The sequence below is a fragment of the Moschus berezovskii genome, chromosome 15 (genome assembly GCF_049115385.1).
Source record: "Moschus berezovskii isolate FMDL1 chromosome 15, NW_MosBer_1.0, whole genome shotgun sequence".
Taxonomy (NCBI): Eukaryota; Metazoa; Chordata; class Mammalia; order Artiodactyla; family Moschidae; genus Moschus; species Moschus berezovskii.
Window position 1 is genome coordinate 17,549,909 of NC_142474.1, and position 23,735 is coordinate 17,573,643.

Here is a 23,735-nt window from a genome sequence, read left to right on the forward strand (position 1 = left end):
CCCCCCAAAATAAAGTCTGACACTGTTTCCACTGTTAGCCCATCTATTTCCCATGAAGTGATGGGGCCAGATGCCATGATCTTAATTTTCTGAATGTTGAGCTTTAAGCCAACTTTTGCACTCTCCTCTTTCACTTTCATCAAGAGGCTTTTTAGTTCCTTTTCACTTTCTGCCATAAGGGTGGTGTCATCTGCATATCTGAGGTTATTGATATTTCTCCCAGCAATCTTGATTCCAGCTTGTGCTTCTTCCAGCCCAGTGTTCCTCATGATGTACTCTGCATATAAGTTAAATAAGCAGGGTGACAATATATAGCCTTGACGTACTCCTTTTCCTATCTGGAACCAGTCTGTTGTTCCATGTCCTGTTCTAACTGTTGCTTCCTGACCTGCATATAGGTTTCTCAGGAGGCAGGTCAGGTGGTCTGGTATTCCCATCTCTTTAAGAATTTTCCACAGTTTATTGTGATCCACACAGTCAAAGGCTTTGGCATAGTCAATGATGCAGAAATAGATGTTTTTCTGGAATTCTCTTGCTTTTTCCATGATCCAGCAGATTTTGGCAGTTTGATCTCTGGTGCCTCTGCCTTTTGTAAAACCAACTTGAACATCTGGAAGTTCACGGTTCACATATTGCTGAAGCCTGGCTTGGAGAATTTTGAGCATGACTTTACTCGCGTGTGAGATGAGTGCAATTGTGCGGTAGTTTGAGCATTCTTTGGCATTGCCTTTCTTTGGGATTGGAATAAAAACTGACCTCTTCCAGTCCTGTGGCCACTGCTGCGTTTTCCAAATTTGCTGGCATGTTGAGTGCAGCACTTTCACAGCATCATTCAGGATTTGAAGTAGCTCAACTGGAATTCCATCACCTCCACTAGCTTTGTTCGTAGTGATGCTTTCTAAGGCCCACTTGACTTCACATTCCAGGATGTCTGGCTCTAGGTGAGTGATCACACCATCGTGATTATCTTGGTCTGAAGATCTTTTTTGTACAGTTCTTCTGTGTATTCTTGCCACCTCTTCTTAATATTGCCTGCTTTTGTTAGGTCCACACCATTTCTGTCCTTTATCGAGCCCATCTTTGCATGAAATGTTCCCTTGGTATCTCTAATTCTCTTGAAGAGATCGCTAGTCTTTCCTAGTCTGTTGTTTTCCTCTCTTTCTTTGCATTGATCACTGAGGAAGGCTTTCTTATCTCTCCTTGCTATTCTTTGGAACTGTAGCTTTAATTCCATATGAATAGAGCAGAGAGTCCCTTACAATTTTACTTACGGGCTACCTACATGCATTCTAGATTTTTTCTCAATAATTTACCTTGCTGTTTCTGTATTCATTGAATTGACTTTTTCTTTTGGGTCTCAGTTTATTTCCCCAACATTGAGCCATTTAATCCAGGTAGAACTTGAAATTTCTCTTTGATTAAAAAAAAAAAGAAAGGAATATTAGGTCATCCTAATCCTTTCTAATATTAGAAAGGATTAGGTCATCACTGACTGGTTTCTTCTCTTACTTATACTTTTGTATCTAGTCTTATCTTTCAAAAAACAAATATTTATGTGTATGTACACAATATATTTCTGTGTGTGTGTATACTCAAAATATCTCTTTCTAAAACTTTAATTTCCAGCGAAGTAAACTTTAAAGGAACTAAAGGATTTTGTCTCTTGTGCTCTGTAGAAGCAGTGCACTAGTGGCTCTTGGGTATGGTGACCATACATCTTGGTTTGCCTGGGGTATCTGGGTTTTGGCTGTTGGTTTGGCATATTACTAGAATGTCTCCTTTTTTTCACTCCAGAAGTATCCTGGTTTGAACAGTGGTTCTCTTGCCCATGGGCCACAGACAGTTTATTTGGCCTGTTTTTATTTTTTTTAATTTTTAGTTTATACATGAGGACCTTTTATGTGAAAATTTTTAAATATTGCCAATCAGAATTGGCAGTATTAGTAACTATATAGGTGATGATTGTCAAGCTTAATAACGGCTACCTCTTAGGACAAGGAAGTGTGCTTTCTGTCCTCTTCATTTATGTATGTTAAATCCTGACCTCTGAAAGCATTTGAGCTTACAATCCCTGATGTTTGACAATCTAAGAATAGTGTGGATACACAGACAATATTAATGTCAGTGTAATTTTCCTTTCTCACCAGTTGTTGTTAGTCACTCAGTCGTGTCTGACTCTCTGTGACCCCATGTAACCTGCCAGGCTCCTCTGTTCATGGGGATTCTCCAGGCAAGAATACTGGAGTGGGTTGCCATTTCCTTCTTCTCACCAGTAACAGTAGCTATATTCCTTTCAAATCTTCTGCTTGTCTGACACATACCATCATTCAATAACTGTTAGTTTCCATTCTTTATAGACAGTCTTTAAAATTGGACAGCTTTTATCGGAATCATTTGGGGAATTTGTTAAAACTGCTGCCTTAGTTCAGGCTTTGAGGTCTGTCAAGTCTGCCTTTTTAACAAGTTCCCCTACATGATTGTTATTTCACTAAAATTTGGAAACCACTGCTACGGACAGACTAATTTCAAGTATTTTGAATCTTGACATTAAATGTTTTTTAATATTTTATTTGCATACTAAATAGGAGTTACTGGTCTGAAAAAAATATTTAATAATTCTGTTTTGTGTTTGTGTGTGTTAATTTAGATAAATGTAGTGTTCCTGTGTATACGTTAATATGCTTACTTACATAATGTCACAATGACTTTTTCTTCCCAGATTTTAAAGGGTGAATGCCTTCTGGACCTTTCCAGTTTCACTGATAATAGGTAATTATCTAGCACTAAAAGTATCAGGCATATCATATACTGTCAATAATGATTTGTTGCAGTTGGTTAAGTGATATGTTGTATCAAGTTAACAACTCCAAATTCAAATTCAGGTTTCTTCTGCATTGGTGGCATTCGGTGAGTGTTATTGCTAAGCCTTGTAGTCTTAAATTTATTTTCAGAAACCATTGGCACTTAAAATATCTGCTCTCCTGAGAAACTCATAAATAGACCCAATGACTTCTGTATTTGAATTTACATTCTTTCACTAATCAAATATTGGCAAATTCAGAATGTACTTATATTTCAAGGCCACACACAATTGTTTCCTCAATGATCAGGCCTTAATTAGGTTCAACTAGTTTTCAGATTAAGTACAGATTCTTTTCAGTCACCTTGCAAAGTAATTTATTCCCATATATGTGAATGTGAAGAATGTCCATAATCAGATAGAAACCTCAGATATTGTTAGATGGGCAGAGTTAATAAAAACTATAAAGTCATGAGCTTTTCTATGCTATGGAGTCAAAGTCTGTCTTCAAGATAAATCCATTGTGTAACTTAATTGTATCCTAGGAGCTTAAAAGAATTCTCTTTTCAGCAAAGCAGTGAACAAAGAGTACGAAGAATATGTCTTAACTGTTGGTGACTTTGATGAGAGGATCTTTTTGGGAGCAGATGCAGAAGAGGAAATTGGAACCCCTCGGAAGTTCACTGGTGACGGCCCATTAGGGAAACCAACAGCACAGGCTAATGTGGAGTGTAACTTTCAACATCACTTTGAAAAAGTAATATAACCTAGCCTGGCCTCAGTCTTGAATGATCTTTTTCTGTGTGTGTGTGTGTTTCTACTAACAGCATAAAATGAAGAAAGTAAAAGATGCTCAGCCGTGTCTGACTCTTTGCAAACCCATGGGCTGTACAGTCCACGGAATTCTCTAGGCCAGAATACTGGAGTGGGTAGCCTTTCCCTTCTCGAGGGGATCTTCCCAACCCAGAGGTCGCACCCAGGTCTCCTGCATTGCAGGTGGATTCTTTACAGCTGAACCACAAGGGAAGCCCAACAGCAGAAGCATCTTTCAAGTTAAATCTTGAATTTCTTCTACTAATTCATATTTCCCATGAAAACTTTAAAGAATAATTTTCAAAACTATAGCATATAGTATTTTTACCTCATTTCTTGCTATTTTTCATATTTGGATATTTTCCCAAAATGCCTGGATTTTCAGTACACTATGTGTCTTTGGATGTGAAGACATACTTTTTTCCTGTTTTTTTCTTTGTATCACTTTAGCTGCTGTTTTCTTGCTTTAAAGTTTGCTTTCCTACCATGAGAAACCATGTCCTTTTCTCAAACATCAGCCATATTACTCTGGATTTGATTGTTAATAGCCAAGGCTTAATTCTCTGTTTATGTGTTAGGTGGGTTTGAGTATAAGGTCTTCTAGAAAATTCATAGAAACCTAAGTTTTAGTCCCAGCACTTTCATTACCTTTGTCAGCTGTTTCCTCGCATGTAAAATGAAAATGTGCATGTTATATTTCAAATGAATGTTACGAAGATAAAATGAGATTGTAGATAGAAAGCACTGTGAAAAAGTGTTGTTCAGAGGTAGAATGTTATTAGCATAATATTGCTAAAAATGTGGTAGGTAACCAGAAGAGGGGGAAAAAGTAACCTACTAAACATGAATAGAGAGGATGGTATTTGTACTAAATTAAACATGTAATTTAGTAATTTTTAATGTCACATATTTTTCTTTTCTGTCAGAAAACATCATTTGCGCCTTCTACCCCACTGACAGGACGGCGATATTTAAGAGAAAAAGAAGGAGTCATTACTCCTGTTGCTTCAGCCACCCAAAGTGTGAGCCGGTTACAGAGTATTGTAGCTGGATTGAAAAATGCACCAAGTGAACAACTTATAAATATTTTTGAGTGAGTACGATACTATTTTTTTTCAAGTTTTCTAATCTAATTTTAAATTAGATTCTATATTTCATTCTGTTTTCAATACTTCTGAATTCTGGAGATAATGGATATACATCTGACAAGTTTTACTATACCATTTCAATCACAAAGTATATTGACCTAAAATCAGGTAGAAGTACTATTAAAAATTATGTATAAATTTTATTTCATATTATTATAGAGTTTGAAGATTAAATGCATCTTAATGGTTATGTAGCTCTAACATTCCACTCTGGTAACACCCCTAATTTATGCATTACTGTTTTTGTTTTCTTTTTTAAATGGATTCAATCTAAATGTCCATCAAATGGAAGACTGGTTACATATTGATGGTACAGCCATGAAATGGAATTTTATGCAGTTGTTGGAAAAAAAGAGACATATTTCGTAGTAAAGATGATAAAATGAGGCCAGACCAGAGAAACTTATTTCCTAATACTTAATGAAATAACAGAATAATAAAAATCAGCAAACTATCAGCAGCAACCAAATGAAGAGAAGGATATTATTTCATGCTATAATTTTCCAAAGTAATGGTCAAGAAAGGAAATGGATGCTCCTAGTATGCCCCACCCCCAAGAAGCATTAGTGAGGGAAAAGGGTTTGTTAACAGGATCTTGAAAACGCTCGTTAATACTCTAGATATGGAAGGAAACAAATGGAATGAGTAGGCAGATGGGCAAAAAGTCCTGTTAATAGAAATCTCCCCAAGTGAAAGTTCCTCTATACCACCAAGATAGCAGCAGAAATATGAAAAATCCTTTCAGTTCAGTTCAGTTCAGTCACTCAGTTGTGTCCGACTCTGCGACCCCATGAATCACAGCACGCCAGGCCTCCCTGTCCATCACCAACTCCCGGAGTACACTCAAACTCATGTCCATCGAGTCGGTGATGCCATCCAGCCATCTCATTCTCTGTCATCCCCATCTCCTCCCACCCCCAGTCATTCCTAGCATCAGACTCTTTTCCAGTGAGTCAACTCTTCACATGAGGTGGCCAAAGTATTGGAGTTTCAGCTTTAGCATCAGTCCTTCCAATGCAGTCCTTAGGGCCTTCCATTTTCTGAGGTTTCTACCTGATTTGTGGTGAGATCCTCATAAAACTGGAAGGTATCCCTGACCTAGGTATAGTGAACCCTGGAATGGGGATATTTAAATCTCAGAAAAGAAGGCAAAGCCCTGGTCCTGTAACAAAAGCTGAACCTAGCACCATCTGTGTTGTATTCCCAGTCCCCAAACCTCAGTCTGTAGAAAAGTGGACAGAACATTCATCCCCAGCTTCAACCACAGCTCAGAAGATAAACAGATGGCAGGGAAGGTAGGAAGACCCATAGCATCTGATCTAACCTCATGCTGCCGCTGCTGCTAAGTCACTTCAGCTGTGTCCGACTCTGTGTGACCCCATAGACAGAAGCCCACCAGGCTCCCCCATCCCTGGGATTCTCCAGGCAAGAACACTGGAGTGGGTTGCCATTTCCTTCTCCAATGTGTGAAAGTGAAAAGTGAAAGTGAAGTCGCTCAGTCGTGTCCGACCCTTAGCGACCCCACGGACTGCAGCCTACCAGGCTCCTCCATCCGTGGGATTTTCCAGGCAAGAGTACTGGAGTGGCTTGCCATTGCCTTCTCCGATCTACCGTCATAGTATTTGAATAAATAGATCTGGACTCAGCTGTCTATTTAGCATGAACAAGTTAAAAAGAAATGGCAAAGCAACTATGCAGACTTTTTAAAATCAATATACTCATTATTTATTTGGCTGTGTTGGGACTTAGTTGCAGCATGGAGGATCTTTGTTGAGGCATTGCAGTACATGGACTCTCTAGTTGTGGTGTGTGGGCTTAGTTGCTCCATGGCATGTGGGATCTTAGTTCTCTGATTAGGGATCAAACACCTTAAGACAGATTCTAAATACTGGACCACCAGGGAAGTCCCTGTGCAAACATTTTAAAGCACAAGAGAAGGAAGGAAGGAAGAAAATGTGGAATGCAAAAGACAACCTGGAAATAAATGGGAAGACATTCCAAATGGATTATAAGATTTAATATTGTTAAAATGTCCACATTACCCAAAGCAATCTACAGAATCAGTATAATCCCTATCAAAACCCAATGACATTTCTTAAGAAATAGAAAAAAAATCTAACATGAGGAATTTTGAGCACTTCTAATAGCCAAAATAATCTTGAGAAAAAAGCTGGAGGGCTTACACATCTTAATTTCAAAAACACATTATAAAGCTATAATAATGAAATCAGTATGGTATTGTTATAAAGACAGACATGTAGACTAGACATGGAATAGACTGGCATCCCAAAATGCAGCTTCATGTATATCACCAACTGATCTTTGACAAGGGTGCCAAGACCACACTATTGGGAAAACTGGTATCCACATGCAGAAGAATGAAAAAAGACTTATTTACATATACAGAAGTTACTTTAGATATCTATTATAGGTGGAATCATGTAGCATTTGTGTTTGGCTGGATTCAGTTAGTATAGCATCTTCAAGGTTCATCCATGTTGTAGTATATAACAGGATTTTAAGGCTGGATAATATTCCATTATTTCTATATATAGAAATAATGGAATGTTATCTATTATAATTTGCATAAATAATGGAATATTTTGTATGTATATATATATGTGTATGTATACACACACACACACCCCCCACCCCACCCCACCCCCAGTTTATGTATTCATTCATCAGTGGACCTGTGGTTGTTTCCACATCTTGGCTGTTGTGACTAATGCTGCAGGGTCTCTTTGAGATCTCTCCATGCAAAAAAATGAAGACAGGATTTTGTCTTATACTTTATACAGAAGTTAACTCAAAATGGATTTTTTTAAAATAATTTAAAAATCTTTTATTTAATAAATGGTACAAAGCACAATGCCATAAACATTAACAGTTAAAATATCACCAAATGAAAAAAATACTATAGAATACACAGTTGCAAAAAGCTACATTAAGTTATTTTACAACTGCCTCAAGCTGCAAAAAGAAAAAAGTAAACCCAGTGCCATACCTAAGTTATCCCTCTCTCAAAATAATGCCATTTATATTATAAACCACGAGCTCCCCATCAAAAGACGAGAACTACTTTTGTTAATTTATATATATATATATGACTGTATCACTTTGCTATACACCTGACACAAACACAACACTGTAAATAAAATATAGTACAATATAAAATAAAAATAAGTAACAGATCCTTGGGGCTTTACACTGAGTTAGAGTTCCTATCAGAGGGATAGCAGCACCACAGCCACACTGAATCCTCATGAAGGAGGCACACGAATGACTGGGTTACAAGAGTTACAGATATGAGAGCTGCTCATTTCCCAGAAACTACAGCTCACAGAAAACCAACAAAGGCACGAGATACAGACCATTCACTTATGAATGTGTAAAACTCAAGAAAGTCCACATCACTCCTACAACATGTCGAAAGTGCCTCAGGATTCACACAATACCAACTTTCTCATGGTTCTGGTTAAATTACATAAAAACCTAAACATGAGACCTGAAACTATACAGCTAGAAGAAAAAATTGGTGAAAAGCTTTGCAACATTGAAATAGGCAGTTATTTCTTGGATGTGACATCAAAAGTATAGGTAACAAGCAAAACTAGACAAATGGGACTACATCATACTTAAAATATTTCTGTATAGCATTGGAAATAATAGGATGAAAGGCAGCATACTGGAATGCTTGCTTGCTTGCTTCTGCATGCTGAATCATGTCTGATTCTTTGTGACACCAAGGAGTATAGCCTGCTAGGCTCTCCTATGTCCTTGGGATCATCCCGGCAAGAATAATGGAGTGGGTTGCCATTTCTTTTTCCAGGGGATCTTCCCAACTCAGGGATCCAACCCGTGTCTCCTGTGGCTCCTGCATTGACAGACATATTCTACTGAGCCACCTGGGAAGCCTTACTTGATTAAAAAATGAAAGTGTTAGTTGCTTAGTAGTGTCTGACTCTTTGCGACCCTATGGGCTGTAGCCCCCCAGGCTCCTCTGTGAAATTCTCCAGGCAAGAATACTGGAATGGGTTGCCATTTCCTTCTCGAGGGAATCTGACCCAGGGATCAAACCAGGTGTCCCACTTTGAGGGCAGATTCTGAGCCACCAGGGAAGCCCTATACTAGAATAGGAGAAAATAATTGCAAACTGTATATCAGAAAAGTTAATAGCCAGAGAATATAAAGAACTCCTACAACTCAAAAAAAAAAGAGCGAAAAACACTTCATTTTAAAAGAGGGCAAAAGACTTGACCTTTCTCCAAAGAAGACATACAAATGGCCAAAAAGCATATGAAGAAAATTTTCAATGTCATTAATCATCAGATAAATGCAAATGAAAACCACAGTGAGATATCACCTCATACCTATTAGAAAGACCACTATCAAAAAAACAGAAAATAACAAGTGTTGATGAGTATTAGAACTGGTGTTCAGTTGCTGGGATTGTAAATGGTGTAGCTGGTATGGAAAATAATATGGAGATTTCACAAATAATTAAAACTAGAATTTTTATGACCTAGCAATCCCACTTTTGGATATATTTTCCAAAGAGTTGAAAACAGGATCTCAAAGAGATATTTGCACACCCATGTTGATTGCAGCATTACCTACAAGAGTTCTAGAGATCTACTGTAAACTAATGTGTATATAGCTAACAAAACGTACAGTTAAAAATTAAGAGGATGAGTTTATTATTTGTTTTACCACATAATGAAATAAAAAAGACAGCCTAGTTTGAAGAAAATATAACTCAAGAAGTACAGCTTTGCATTAGAGAAACTCAATAAGAACAAAGTGTTTTTGTCAACATTTGCTACCTGCCTTTCTACACATGATGCTGGTCCATTTGAATATGGGATTGGGAATTCTGAACCCTGTGCTTGTTATTTGGCTTTGGGCAAGTCACATTCTTTCTCATAGACTTGGATTTGTCATTTCTGAATTAAGACCTGTATTCTGTGGTTGAATGATAGGAAGGCAATAGAGTTAATAATATAATATAAAAGTAACAGGGTTAATTGCTTCTGGCCAGGTATCTTCCTTTTTGATGCTACATTTTTTTTTAACTTGTTATTCGTTTGATTTTGGTAAAAATTACATGCAATTTATTTTTACACCACAATATATACCTAAACACTGCCCATCATCTAGTTTTTTAAATCAGGTTTATTGAAGTATAGCTCAGTTGGTAAAGAATCCACCTGCAATGCAGGAGACCCTGGTTCGATTCCTGGGTTGGGAAGATCCACTAGAGAAGGGATAGGCTACCCACCCCAGTATTGTTGGACTTCCCTTGTGTCTCAGCTGGTAAAGAATTCACCTGCAGTGCGGGAGACCTGGGTTTGATCCCTGGGTTGGGAAGATCCCCTGGAGAAGGGAAAGGCTACCCACTCCAGTATTTTGGCCTGGAGAATTCTATGGACTGTATAGTCTGCGGGGTCTCAAAGAGTCAGACATGACTGAGCAACTTTGACTTCACTTCACTTGAAGTATAATTTATATATGAGAGTCATCCTTTTTACTGTACAGTTGTATGAGATTTGACAAATGCATACAGTCATATCATCACCATGATGATTAAGACATAGAACAGTCCCCCCAAATTTATGCCCCTTTATATTCAATCCCTGCACCATCCCCAGCCTCTGGAAACCGCTGATACGTTTTCTGTCCTTATAGTTTTGCCTTTCTAGAACTTCATATAAATAGAAGCATAATATAGAGGACATAGACTCCACTAATGTTGAAATTCTAAAACAGTATGCCAAATGATTATATTTTAAGGCTGTAGACTAGTTTGAAATATCCTATGTTTACATATTCAGATTGACAACTTAAAATAGGACTTTGGTCATTAAAATCCTGACTAATTCTTGAAAGAAGACATGTTGGTAGTCTGTTTTTTCTTCCCTGGTCATTAGGTTCCTTTTGTGTTTTATAGGTCTTGTATGCGTAATCCTATGGAAAATATTATGAAAATAGTGAAAGGAATAGGAGAGACTTTCTGCCAACACTATACTCAATCAACAGATGAACAGCCAGGTTCTCACATAGGTAAGGAGACAAAACTGAAATTGATACATCATTGAAAGTAGACTGTCCCAAGAAAAATAGATAACCAAGTTTTTCCTTTCCTGCTGTTTTTAATATATGAGACTTAAGTTTATGCAAATTTTGTTCTTTAGTTATTAACAGCTACATTTCATCTTAGCACGTTTTCTTTTTATTTCCCCGATAGACTTTGCTGTAAACAGACTAAAGCTTGCAGAAATTTTGTATTATAAAATATTAGAGACTGTAATGGTGCAGGAAACACGAAGACTTCATGGAATGGACATGTCAGTAAGTAAATTCACTCTACTAGCCGCTGGCAAGTTCCATAAATCCTAAGGCTGGAAGCAGTGTGTTGAGAGGCTCTATAGTTCATTGTAGGTGGTTCATGGTCAGAAGTTAATGGCACATTTAGCCATAATGACATATTAATTGGCCTTCACTGTCTCTGGCACACCCATTACTAGCCACCTCTTGGCAGAAATGTGGAATATGTAAAATTTGTTTTTGGTACACCATCATCATCCCTTCAGGTCTGTTTATCCTTCATTCCTAGTTAACTAATGTTGAAACCCCCCCACCCCCTGCAACTAATAAGCCAACATAAATATGTGGCCATACCTCTCAGGGATTTTTAAGGAATAAAATGTTAGCAGATTTTTCTCTTTTTAATTGCTCCATTTTCTTTGGATGTTTGATTAAGTTGGATACCTCTCTCCAGTAGCTCAGTAAAGAAATTTTTCTAAAAAGGCAATCCTAGCATATGATCTTTGTTTCCTCCTCCTCCACTCTCTTGTCACTTTTGGAGCCTTCTGACCTTAATTTCCAATAAGAACAAGTTGATGTTTGGGGGTGCTGCTTTTAACTGTTAAAATAAAATTTCTTTGTGTTTGCACCCTGGAAGCTTTCTTCTGTGTTGGTTCCCCATTTTTACTGGATTCCATGTTTTTATTTTTCACGATTTACTAATATTTGATGGAGCATAGTCTCCCATAACCTCTTAAGAAAGAAGTAAATTTTCAGCTTTTTATTTTGAAATAATTATAGATTCACAGGAAGTTGCAAAAGTAGTACAAAGGATCTCATGTATTCATTTGTCCCCAGTGGTTCCATTTTATATAGTATGATATCAAAACCAGGAAATTGACGTTGGAACAATGTATCATGCTCCCTTTACCATTGTATCACATGTGTAGATGAGGTAACCACCACCACCATCAAGATACAAAACTGTTCTGTCATCATAAAGATCTCCCTCATGTTACCCCTTTTTAAGTGACGCTCGCTCTCTTTAGCCACTAATTTGTTTTCTGTATCTATACCTTTATAATACTCTGTGAGTTCATTTTGTTTATATTTGTTGAGCTTTATTTTATGACCCAGGAATGGTTTATCTTGGTGAATGTTCTGGGCTCTTAGAAAGAATGTGTGCTGTATTTAGGTGAAGTGTTCTGTAAATGTCAATTCTGTCTTTTTGGTTAATGGTATTGTTAAATTCTTCTGTATCCTTGCTAGTTCTTGGTCTAGTTCTATCAGTTATTGAGAGGAGATAAGGGTATTGAAGTTTCCAAATGAAACTAAATTTATCTATTTCTCCTTTCAGTTCTGTTAGATTTTTTTAAATTCATATATTTTGAAGCTCTGCTGTTTGATGCATAGATATTGAGGTTACTGTCTTCTTGGTGAATTAATCATTTTATTATGACAGAATATCCTTCTCTGAGTCTGGTAATTGTCTTTGTTCTGAAGGCATCTGGCTGATGTTTATATATAGCCACTCTTGCTTTCTTTTGGTTAATGTTTGTATGATTCAAGCGTATGTAGTTTTATTGTGCTTCACTTTTTTGTACTTCACAGATAGTGAGTTTTTAATAGAAGTTTGCAACAACACTGTGTCAAGCTTGTTGGTGCTGTTTTTCTAATAGCATTTTCTCACTTCATTTCTCTGTGTCACATTTTGCTAATTCTTGCAGTATTTCAAACTTTTTCTTTATTATAGTGATCTGTGATTAGTGATCTTTGATGTTTTATTGCCAAAAGATTACAATTCATTGAAGCCTCAGATGATATTTTTTAGTAATAAGTATTAAAAAATTTTTTTTTAGATATGATGCTATTGTACACATAATAGACTATAGTATAGTGTAAACATAGCTTTTATATGCTTTGGGAAACCAAATAATTTGTATGAGTCATGTTACTTGCTTTATTGCATATTTATTGCAGTGGTCTAGAACCTGGAATGCCTATGTATCTTTTTCTACTCTTTTACTTTCATTCTACCTGTGTCATCCTTTGAAATTAGTTTCTTGTAGGCAGTGTATAGTTGAGTCACATCGTTCTGTATACTATGTCAGGCTCTTTCTTTTAATAGATATTCAGTTCAGTTCAGTCACTCAGTCGTGTCCGACTCTTTGCAACCCCATGAATCACAGCACGCCAGGACTCCCTGTCCATCACCAACTCTCAGAGTTCACTCAAACTCATGTCCATCGAGTCGGTGATGCCATCCAGCCATCTCATTCTCTGTCGTCCCCGTCTCCTCCCACCCCCAATCCTTCCCAGCTTCAGAGCCTTTTCCAGTGAGTCAACTCTTCGCATGAGGTGGCCAAAGTATTGGAGCTTCAGCCCTAGCATCAGTCCTTCCAATGAACACCCAGGACTGATCTCCTCTAGAATGGACTGGTTGGATCTCCTTGCAGTCCAAGGGACTCTCAAGAGTCTTCTCCAGCACCACAGTTCAAAAGCATCAATTCTTCGGCGATCAGCTTTCTTCACAGTCCAACTCTCACATCCATACATGACCACGGGAAAAACCATAGCCTTGACTAGACGGACCTTGGTTGGCAAAGTCATGTCTCTGCTTTTTAATATGCTATCTAGGTTGGTCATAACTTTCCTTCCAAGGAGTAAGCGTCTTTTAATTTCCTGGCTGCAATCAGCATCCACAGTGATTTTGGAGCCCAAAAAAATAAAGTCTGACACTGTTTCCACTGTTTCCCCATCTATTTCCCATGAAGTGATGGGACCAGATGCCATGATCTTTGTTTTCTGAATGTTGAGCTTCAAGCCAACCTTTTCACTCTCCTCTTTCACTTTCATCAAGAGGCTTTTGAGTTCCTCTTCACTTTCTGCCATAAGGGTGGTGTCATCTGCATATCTGAGGTTATTGATATTTCTCCCAGCAATCTTGATTCCAGCTTGTGCTTCTTCCAGCCCAGCATTCCTCATATTAGCTTACATTTAATTATTACTATGTTAAGGGCATAAGTCTACTATTTTTTGTTTTTTTGTTTGTTTTCTTTTTCCTACCTTCCCATGGATTACTTTGAACATTTTTAGAGTGTATACCTTTGTATTAAATTTTTTTTAGTGGTTACTCTATGTATTACACTATACATACATAATTTCACAATCCACTGTTATAAACATTTTATTGGCTTAAGTGTGGAAACCTTACCTTGCTTTAAATTTCTTTTTAAAAACTGCATGAATGTTTTATTTTAAACTCATACTTGATTAATAGTTGTCTGTATATAAGATTCTAGATTGACAGTCATTTTCTTTTCTGATTTTGAAGGCATTTCTACATTATCTTCTAGATCCCAGGATTGCTAATTAAAAGTCCAGGGGCATTCTAATTCTTTGTATTAGTACATGACCTGTTTTTACTTTCTGGAATCTCAGTATGGGAGTCTTTCCTTGAGTGTTGGATTATTCCTCAAATGTTAGATTATACCCTTGACTTTCAATCGGTGGCTTTCCTCAAGTGTTTGCTTTTTGAATGAGTCACTAAAAATGAGACATTAATAAACCCTTATGTTGATAAAATAGTTTGGGTCAAAACTCTGTGTGCAAGAATGAGAATAAAAGTCCAGAAGCCTCGAGTGATCATCTAGTATAGGTCCCTCAACTGCTGGTGTCTTTAAAACTTATCTGAAGTCTTTTGATTTGTCTAGAGAAGTATCTGCTAATCTCTTGCCTGGTATTGGTGTTATGGAGCAGAGCATGGAAGGGAAAGTTGGTCTCAAATTCAGTCTTCAGGCTTTCACCTAAAACCACAGTCTCTTCTATACCTGGTGTTCTGAGCTCTGATTCTCTCTAGTTCAGTTTTTGTAGAGACTAATTCTCTAGACTTCTTCACATAGCAAAAACAAGACCAGGAGCTGACTGTGGCTCAGATCATGAACTCCTTATTGCCAAATTCAGACTTAAATTGAAGAAAGTAGGGAAAACCACTAGACCATTCAGATATGACCTAAATCAAATCCCTTATGATTACACAGTGGAAGTGAGAAATAGATTTAAGGGACTAGATCTGATAGAGTGCCTGATGAACTCTGGACGGAGGTTTGTGACATTGTACAGGAGACAGGGACCAAGACCATCCCCATGGAAAAGAAATGCGGAAAAGCAAAATGGCTGTCAGAGGAGGCCTTACAAATAGCTGTGAAAAGAAGAGAAGCGAAAAGCAAAGGAGAAAAGGAAAGATATAAGCACCTGAATGCAGAGTTCCAAAGAATAGCAAGGAGAGATAAGAAAGCCTTCCTCAGCAATCAATGCAAAGAAATAGAGGAAAACAACAGAATAGGAAAAACAAGAGATCTCTTCAAGAAAATTAGAGATTCCAAGGGAACATTTCATGCAAAGATGGGCTCGATAAAGGACAGAAATGGTATGGACCTAACAGAAGCAGAAGATATTAAAAAGAGGTGGCAAGAATACACAGAAGAACTGTACAGAAAAGATCTTCACGACCAAGATAGTCACGATAATGTGATCACTGACCTAGAGCCAGATATCTTGGAATGTGAAGTCAAGTGGGCCTTAGAAAGCATCACTACGAACAAAGCCAGTGGAGGTGATGGAATTCCAGTTGAGCTATTTCAAATCTTGAAAGATGATGCTGTGAAAGTGCTGCACTCAATATGCCAGCAAATTTGGAAAACTCAGCAGTGGCCACAGGACTGGAAAAGCTCAGTCTTCATTCCAATCCCAAAGAAAGGCAATGCCAAAGAATGCTCAAACTACCGCACAATTGCACTCATCTCACACGCTAGTAAAGTCATGCTCAAAATTCTCCAAGCCAGGCTTCGGCAATATGTGAACCGTGAACTTCCAGATGTTCAAGCTGCTGCTGCTAAGTCACTTCAGTCGTGTCCGACTCTGTGTGACCCCATAGACGGAAGCCCACCAGGCTCCCCCTTCCCTGGGATTCTCCAGGCAAGAACACTGGAGTGGGTTGCCATTTCCTTCTCCAATGTGTGAAAGTGAAAAGTGAAAGTGAAGTCGCTCAGTCGTGTCTGACCCTTAGCGACCCCACGGACTGCAGCCTACCAGGCTCCTCCATCCATGGGATTTTCTAGGCAGTAGTACTGGAGTGGCTTGCCATTGCCTTCTCCAGATGTTCAAGCAGTTTTTAGAAAAGGCAGAGGAACCAGAGATCAAATTGCCAACATCCGCTGGATCATGGAGAAAGTAAGAGAGTTCCAGAAAAACATCTATTTCTGCTTCATTGACTATGCCAAAGCCTTTGACTGTGTGGATCACAATAAACTGTGGAAAATTCTGAAAGAGATGGGAATACCAGACCATCTGACCTGCCTCTTGAGAAACCTGTATGCAGGTCAGGAAGCAACAGTCAGAACTGTACATGGAACAACAGACTGGTTCCAATTAGGAAAAGGAGTACGTCAAGGTTGTATATTGTCACCCTGCTTATTTAACTTATATGCATCATGAGGAATGCTGGACTGGAAGAAGCACAAGCTGGAATCAAGATTGCTGGGAGAAATATCAATAACCTCAGATAGGCAGATGACACTACCCTTATGGCAGAAAGTGAAGAGGAACTCAAAAGCCTCTTGATGAAAGTGAAAGAGGAGAGTGAAAAGGTTGGCTTGAAGCTCAACATTCAGAAAACAAAGATCATGGCATCTGGTCCCATCACTTCATGGGAAATAAATGGGGTAACAGTGGAAACAGTGTCAGACTTTATTTTTTTGGGCTCCAAAATCACTGTGGATGCTGATTGCAGCCAGGAAATTAAAAGACGCTTGCTCCTTGGAAGGAAAGTTATGACCAACCTAGATAGTATATTAAAAAGCAGAGACATTACTTTGCCAACCAAGGTCCGTCTAGTCAAGGCAATGGTTTTTCCTGAGGTCATGTATGGATGTGAGAGTTGGACTGTGAAGAAGGCTGATCGCCGAAGAATCGATGCTTTTGAACTGTGGTGCTGGAGAAGACTCTTGAGAGTCCCTTATACTGCAAGGAGATCCAACCAGTCCATTCTAAAGGAGATCAATCCTGGATGTTCATTGGAGGGACTGATGCTAAAGCTGAAACTGCAATACTTTGGCCACCTCATGCGACGAGTTGACTCACTGGAAAAGACTCTGATGCTGGGAAAGGTTGGGGGCGGGAGGAGAAGGGGACGACGGAGAATGAGATGGCTGGATGGCATCACCGACTCTGTGGACATGATTTTGAGTGTACTCCGGGAGTTGGTGATGGACAGGGAGTCCTGGCGTGCTGTGATTCATGGGGTCGCAGAGTTGGACACGACTGAGCGACTGAACTGAACTGAACTGAATTCTCTAGACTAGAGGCCTATCATCCGATTCCTTAGAGGGGATGTTGTATGGGAACCTGAAGAGTTCCATCTGTTAATACTGTAAACTTGCAGATCACCCATCCACGTCAGCCCCTGCCTGATAACCTCTACTTTCCCTTCTGTCTGCGCCTGCAGCTGCTGTGTTTTTCTCAGGTTGTATGGAGCAAATTCGCTTAAGTGTTCTAGTCAGGCCCTTATGTTTGACCATCCTGCTTTCTGCTGGGTAATTTGTCATTCTTTCATCCACCTTCAGTTTACATATACAGTTTGTGGTTATAGGTAACTCTTTGTTTTATCCAAGGTATTTTCTATTTCTTATTCTTTGTTGATTTAGATTTTTTTTTTTTTAAGAAAGATGGCAAAAATACTATTTATGAAACTGAAAACTTATGTTAAATTTTAAACTCAGTGGTAAAACAGGACTTTGTCTTCTTAGTAAAATGTTTCTTTCCCTGAACTTCTAAAACGTCGTAGCTGTGATATACTATACCTTTGATTTTAGTGTTTGATTAATAAACACTGCCCTCATGTTGAGAAAACAGGTGACACAAAACTCATTTAAATAAAGGAGGCAATTCTTATGCTTGTCTCTTCGTGGGAATAGTATTTTATTACTTGCTTCAGTTTCAAAGTAGATTGTTGTTTATGCCTCATTTACATTTAACATCTACCACTGACCAAGATTATATCTTTTAAGAAAACTCTTTATCAGTTTAAGAACTTGAAGTTTTATCTGTATTAATCTAGTATAATATAATATGCTCTTAGATAAGTTATAATATGATTTATAACTTATGTAAGTTATTTTTTCTTGTTTCTGTAGTCCTCTTTATATAATGGCAGAGGCTAAAATCCTGAGAAATTTATTAAACTGTGGTCTTTCTCTTCCCCAAGGTTCTTTTAGAGCAGGATATATTTCATCACTCCTTGATGGCCTGTTGTTTGGAAATTGTGCTCTTTGCCTACAGCTCACCTCGTACTTTTCCCTGGATTATTGAAGTTCTTAATCTTCGACCATTTTATTTTTATAAGGTGAGATGAGAACAAAGTTTTTTTAATGCTTTGCCTCACATAAACATTCTGTTTGTATTAGTGATGAAGAAGTGAACTGTAGTGATGTCTGGATAATATTTCCAGAAGTATTCTGAAAACATACTGCTTTTGGGGTGGAATCAAGGACAAAGAGGAGAAGGAGAGAGTATTAGTAAACTAAGCCAATCTCACAGCTTCAGACATCACTGAATTGCAAGTATGGCCAGGAACTAAGTACTTAACTTTGAGTTTTCTGTATTATGAATGAAAAATCATAATCCTGTTAAATAGAGGCGTGATGAAGAACAGAAACTGTTTTCTCCTAGGAGAAAGAAAAATCTAAAATCAATCATGCTCCTTCACCAAATTTGAGCTAATTCATGGTGGATAAATCTTACTGCCCCTTTTTTTCTGCTGAAACCTTTTTCTTCTAAACCACAGAGGACACAGCTACAGTAACGCTTAATGTTAACCTAATTTCTGAATTTAAGATTGATGCTATTATTATACTTGTTGGCATGGTTTAGTTAATATTTTGTCACCTATGTTACTTTCAAACTACTGATTATGGAGAAGTTAGTTTGGGACTTCCCTGATGGTCTGGTCCAGTGGTTAAGACTGTGTTTCTACTGCAGGGGGCATGGGTTTTACCCCTGGTTGAGGAACTAAGATCCTGCATGCTGTGTGGGATAGATAGATAGATACAGATAGATAAGCAAGCAAGCCTAAAGTTGTAGAAATGCAGATCACTGAAAAGCTCACCCATTTGAATTGTTGACTGGGTGGAATTTAACTTCTTTTTAGTTTTGTGGGGAAAATTGCTTTTCTATATTTAATGTTTATGTGAGTATTTCAGATTTTCCATTAGGAAATACATGTAGTTTTATTTGAGGAAAAAGTTTAGTTTTTGCCCTCACCTAATAGAAATTCATTTTTATTTGTAACACCCTTTTTTTCATTCTAGACGTTAAATACGTTTGGTTTTTAATCATAAATAATACTCCCTGAAGAAAAATGAAAAGTATATACAATTGTAAATATTAGAATCATACATTATAATCCTAATATAAATGATAATCACTGTTAATATTTTTGTATATACGCTTACAGAGTTTGCTCTAGATGTTTATTCTTATTGAAAGTGAAAGTTAGTTGGTCAGTCATGTCCAACTCTTTGCGACCCCACGGACTGTAGCTGCCAGGCTCCTCTGTCCACGGAATTCTCCAGGCAAGAATACTGGAGTAGGTTGTCATTTCCTCCTCCCGGCGGTCTTCCCGACCGAGGGATCGAACCCAGAAATCGAACCCAGGTCTCCCACATTGCAGGTGGATTCTTTACCATGTGAACCACCAGGGAAGCCCATGTATTCTTATTAAAATGTAACTATAATGTATATGGGCTTCCCTGGTGGCTCAGAGGTAAAACCGTCTGCCTCCAATACGGGAGACCCGGGTTCAATCCCTGGGTCGGGAAGTTCCCCTGGAGAAGGAAATGGTAACCCACTCCAGTATTCTTGCCTGGAGAATCCCATGGACAGAGAAGCCTGGTAGGCTACAGTCCACGGGGTTGCAAAGAGTCAGACACGACTGAGCGACTGAACGGAACGGATAGTGTATATGGAGTTGGTGATGGACAGGGAGGCCTGGTGTGCTGTGGTTCATGGAGTCGCAAAGAGTCAGACACGACTAAGCCACTGAACTGAACTGATAGTGTATATAGGCAAAGCTCCATTTATATATGTTATTCATTCTCTTCTTCTGAGCTGTTGGGAAGTATAGTCAGAGAAATGAAATTGAATTCAAAATATCTCTGGCCTCGAAACCCAAGACCTGACTTCTGCTGTTGGACTGTTGACGAGTTTTACCTATCGTTGCTTCAGTTTTCCATATACAGAATAAAACATGAAAACCAGAAATGTATGTGATAGTATTTTGAAGATCTTTAAAACTTCTTTATAAATTAAATTATATTAATAAGCCACAGAATTATGGTTCAAAAATGTTCTTGGTTCTATGTCATTAATAAGACCAGAGCTAGCCATACATGTAAGCTTGGTCTAGAAGTGAACTACTTGAGACCATATTGCTTCCTCTGTTTTCTCTTCCCCAGGTTATTGAGGTGGTAATCCGCTCAGAGGAGGGACTTTCCAGAGACATGGTGAAACACCTGAACAGCATCGAAGAGCAGATTTTGGAGAGTTTAGCATGGAGTCATGATTCTGCACTGTGGGAAGCTCTCCAGGCTTCTGCAAACAGAGTTCCTACCTGTGAAGAAGTGAGTTCGGGCAAGGCTAATAATCCCATCATTTTATGAAATCTCTTTATTGAGACATGATCCCATACTGTATAGTTCATCTGTAAGTATACAGGTCAGTGATTTTTAGTATATTCATAGATAGATATGTGAAGTCATCACCACAGTCAGTTTTGAAACATACCACCTCAACAAGAAAAACTTTAGGTATCACTTCCCTACCACCTGCACCCCCCTACCCACCCACCCCTGTCTTCTTCCTGACCCTAGGTAACCAGTAATCTACCTTCTATCTCTTTTGATTTCCCTGTTCTGGACATTTCATGCAAATCATATAATATGTGGTCCTTTGTAACTGGCTTCTTTTATTAATATAGTAATTTTCAAGGTTCATCCATGTTGTTATATGTATCAGCACTTCATTCCTTTTTATGGCTTAATAATAGTCCATTGCATGGATATATATATATACACACACACACACACACACACACCACTTTGTTTATTCATTTATCAGTGGTTGAACTGGTGGTGTTTCCACCTTTTGACCATGGATAATGCAACCAGTCCATTCTAAAGGAGATCAATCCTGGGTGTTCATTGGAAGGACTGATGCTAAAGCTGAAACTGCAATACTTTGGCCACCTCATGCGACAAGTTGACTCACTGGAAAAGACTCTGATGCTGGGAAAGGTTGGGGGCGGGAGGAGAAGGGGACAACAGAGAATGAGATGGCTGGATGGCATCACCGACTCGATGGACATGAGTTTGAGTGTACTCCGGGAGTTGGTGATGGACAGGGAGGCCTGGCGTGCTGTGATTCATGGGGTCGCGGAGAGTCAGACACGACTGAGCGACTGAACTGAACTGAACTGAATGCTGCTGTGAACATTCATGAACAAGTATTTGTATGGACATACGTTTTCATATGGCTAGGAGTGGAATGGCTGGTCATATACTAACTAGTTTTTGAGGAACTGTCAGACTGTTTTCCAAAGTGGCTGTACCATTTAACATTCCCACCATCAGTGTATGAAGATTTCAAACCCTCCACATCCTCTCCAGTGTTTATTATCTGTCTTCTTGATTTCTAACAGTCTTAGTAGGCATGAAGTATTATTTCATTGTGGTTTTATTTGCATTCCCTGATGGCTAATGATGTTCACCATTGATTCAAGTGCTTATCAGCCATTTGTATTTCATCTTTGGAGAAATATATGTTCAGATCCTTTGCCCATTTTTTATTTGGTTTGTCTTTTTAATATTGAGTTATAGGAGTTCTTTACATATTTTAGATATACTCCTTTATCCATTATATGATTGGTAAAACCTTTCTGTGGGTTGTCTTTTTACTTTCCTGATGATGTCCTTTGAAAAACAAAAGATTTTAATTTTAATGATGTCCAATTTATCTGTTTTTACTTTTGGTATTAGAGCTAAGAAATCATTAATCTCATCATTTAAAATTTTTCAAATAAAGAATTTCACAAAGAATTAAACACTTTTCATTAGTAGTATTTAGAATAAAAAGGTCAAAAGCTTCTGCCTAATACACTCAAATTGCACATTTAACAGTTTAGTATCATGAGAAATTGAGTTTTCTCCCTCCATCTCTCTGCTATTTTTTGACTCCTGTCTACATCCTTCCTTGCTTTTTTGTGTCTACTTAAACTTCAATTAACCATCTTGATTTTTTCCCTAATCTCAAACTACTGAAAGAACTATTTAAGACTAGGAAGAACTGAAAAGAAAACGATTTCTTAAATACTCTCTTCTGTGCTTCGGTTGTCTTTACAGCAGACTGTGGTTAATTGGACAGTCTTCAGTATTCATCAATTTTTCCATTATAGGATCCATTGGGAAATGAAAAAAACTATGACCTTGAAGGAAAAGGATTTGAGTTGAAGCCATTTCTCTAATACCTAGCAGTAGTGTGTCCTTAGGCAAACTTCACATTTTGAGCCTCAATTTTCTCAGTCCCTAAGTGAAGAACAGTAGTGCCCACCTCAGAGGTTTACTTCCAGTGATCAGTAATCTTAAATAGATATAAGGTTCAGTAAGATGAACTCTTTACATAACTTAATATTTAACTATTGAGCACTTTATACAATCTGGTATATTTTGTGAAGAGAGAAAGAAAGGGAAATAAAACAGTAAAAAAGTTAAGACTTTTCTACTTTTTCTGTTATGTTTTGATCAGTGGGTTTATCTGTATGTAAAGCAGAGGGGTTTTGTTTTCTCCAGGTTATATTCCCAAACAATTTTGAAACAGGAAGTGGAGGAAATGTACAGGGGCATCTTCCTATGATGCCAATGTCTCCTCTGATGCATCCAAGGGTCAAAGAAGTTCGGACTGACAGTGGGAGTCTTCGAAAGGGTAGGTTGACTATTAGTATAACAAAAACTTCTTTTGTTAGAGAAAATTTCAAGTTTTGCCCTAATATGTTATTAAGAAATCAATTTTTTTAATCTAAGATTTGAAGGGGGAATAATGTTTATGCCAATACCCTTTGTGGCTAATTATATACTTTTTATATTAAAGTAATAAGGTTTCCACTCTGATTCTGAATATAATTATTTTTTTTAATTGCAATATCAGTTATTGTAGAAATCGTATTTTGGCATTTTTATAAATACACGCAAGTTTTCCTCAATGCTAATGGAAAACTACTTAAACTAAGTACCTACCTTTGCAGATGTGACAGAAGTTATATTCTTTCTCGATGTGTGACTTTATAGAAAAATAAATGTCTAAAGCAGAACAAATAATTCATTGGGATACTTAAGTTCATTTAATGAATTACTTATCTGTACTCTTAAAATAGTTCTTCTGATCATTATTAAAGGAAAATTTTAATGCATTCTTCTTTATTTTCTCTTGTGATGTACCAAACTGATATGTGTATCTTCTGGACTATATAACTCTTTAATTTTTAAAAATCAGTTAAACTCTTCTGACCACAGAATATCCCTGAAGAAGCCTCAGATGAATAAATATTCAGGTTACTTAGT

At 37.8% G+C, this 23,735-nt stretch overlaps 1 protein-coding gene across 2 annotated transcripts in view; it reads left to right on the forward strand.

The window, feature by feature from the left end:
- Positions 1 to 23,735, forward strand: part of RBL1 (RB transcriptional corepressor like 1) — a 63,348-nt gene that overhangs the window by 14,264 nt on the left and 25,349 nt on the right. For both annotated transcript variants that reach the window (XM_055437026.2, XM_088843806.1), the window contains exons 7-14: positions 2,720 to 2,769; positions 3,371 to 3,557; positions 4,540 to 4,706; positions 10,712 to 10,824; positions 11,009 to 11,112; positions 18,332 to 18,469; positions 20,580 to 20,744; positions 22,968 to 23,100. In XM_055437026.2, coding sequence (XP_055293001.2) covers positions 2,720 to 2,769; positions 3,371 to 3,557; positions 4,540 to 4,706; positions 10,712 to 10,824; positions 11,009 to 11,112; positions 18,332 to 18,469; positions 20,580 to 20,744; positions 22,968 to 23,100 — 1,057 coding nt within the window. The remainder of the gene's footprint in view (positions 1 to 2,719; positions 2,770 to 3,370; positions 3,558 to 4,539; positions 4,707 to 10,711; positions 10,825 to 11,008; positions 11,113 to 18,331; positions 18,470 to 20,579; positions 20,745 to 22,967; positions 23,101 to 23,735) is intronic.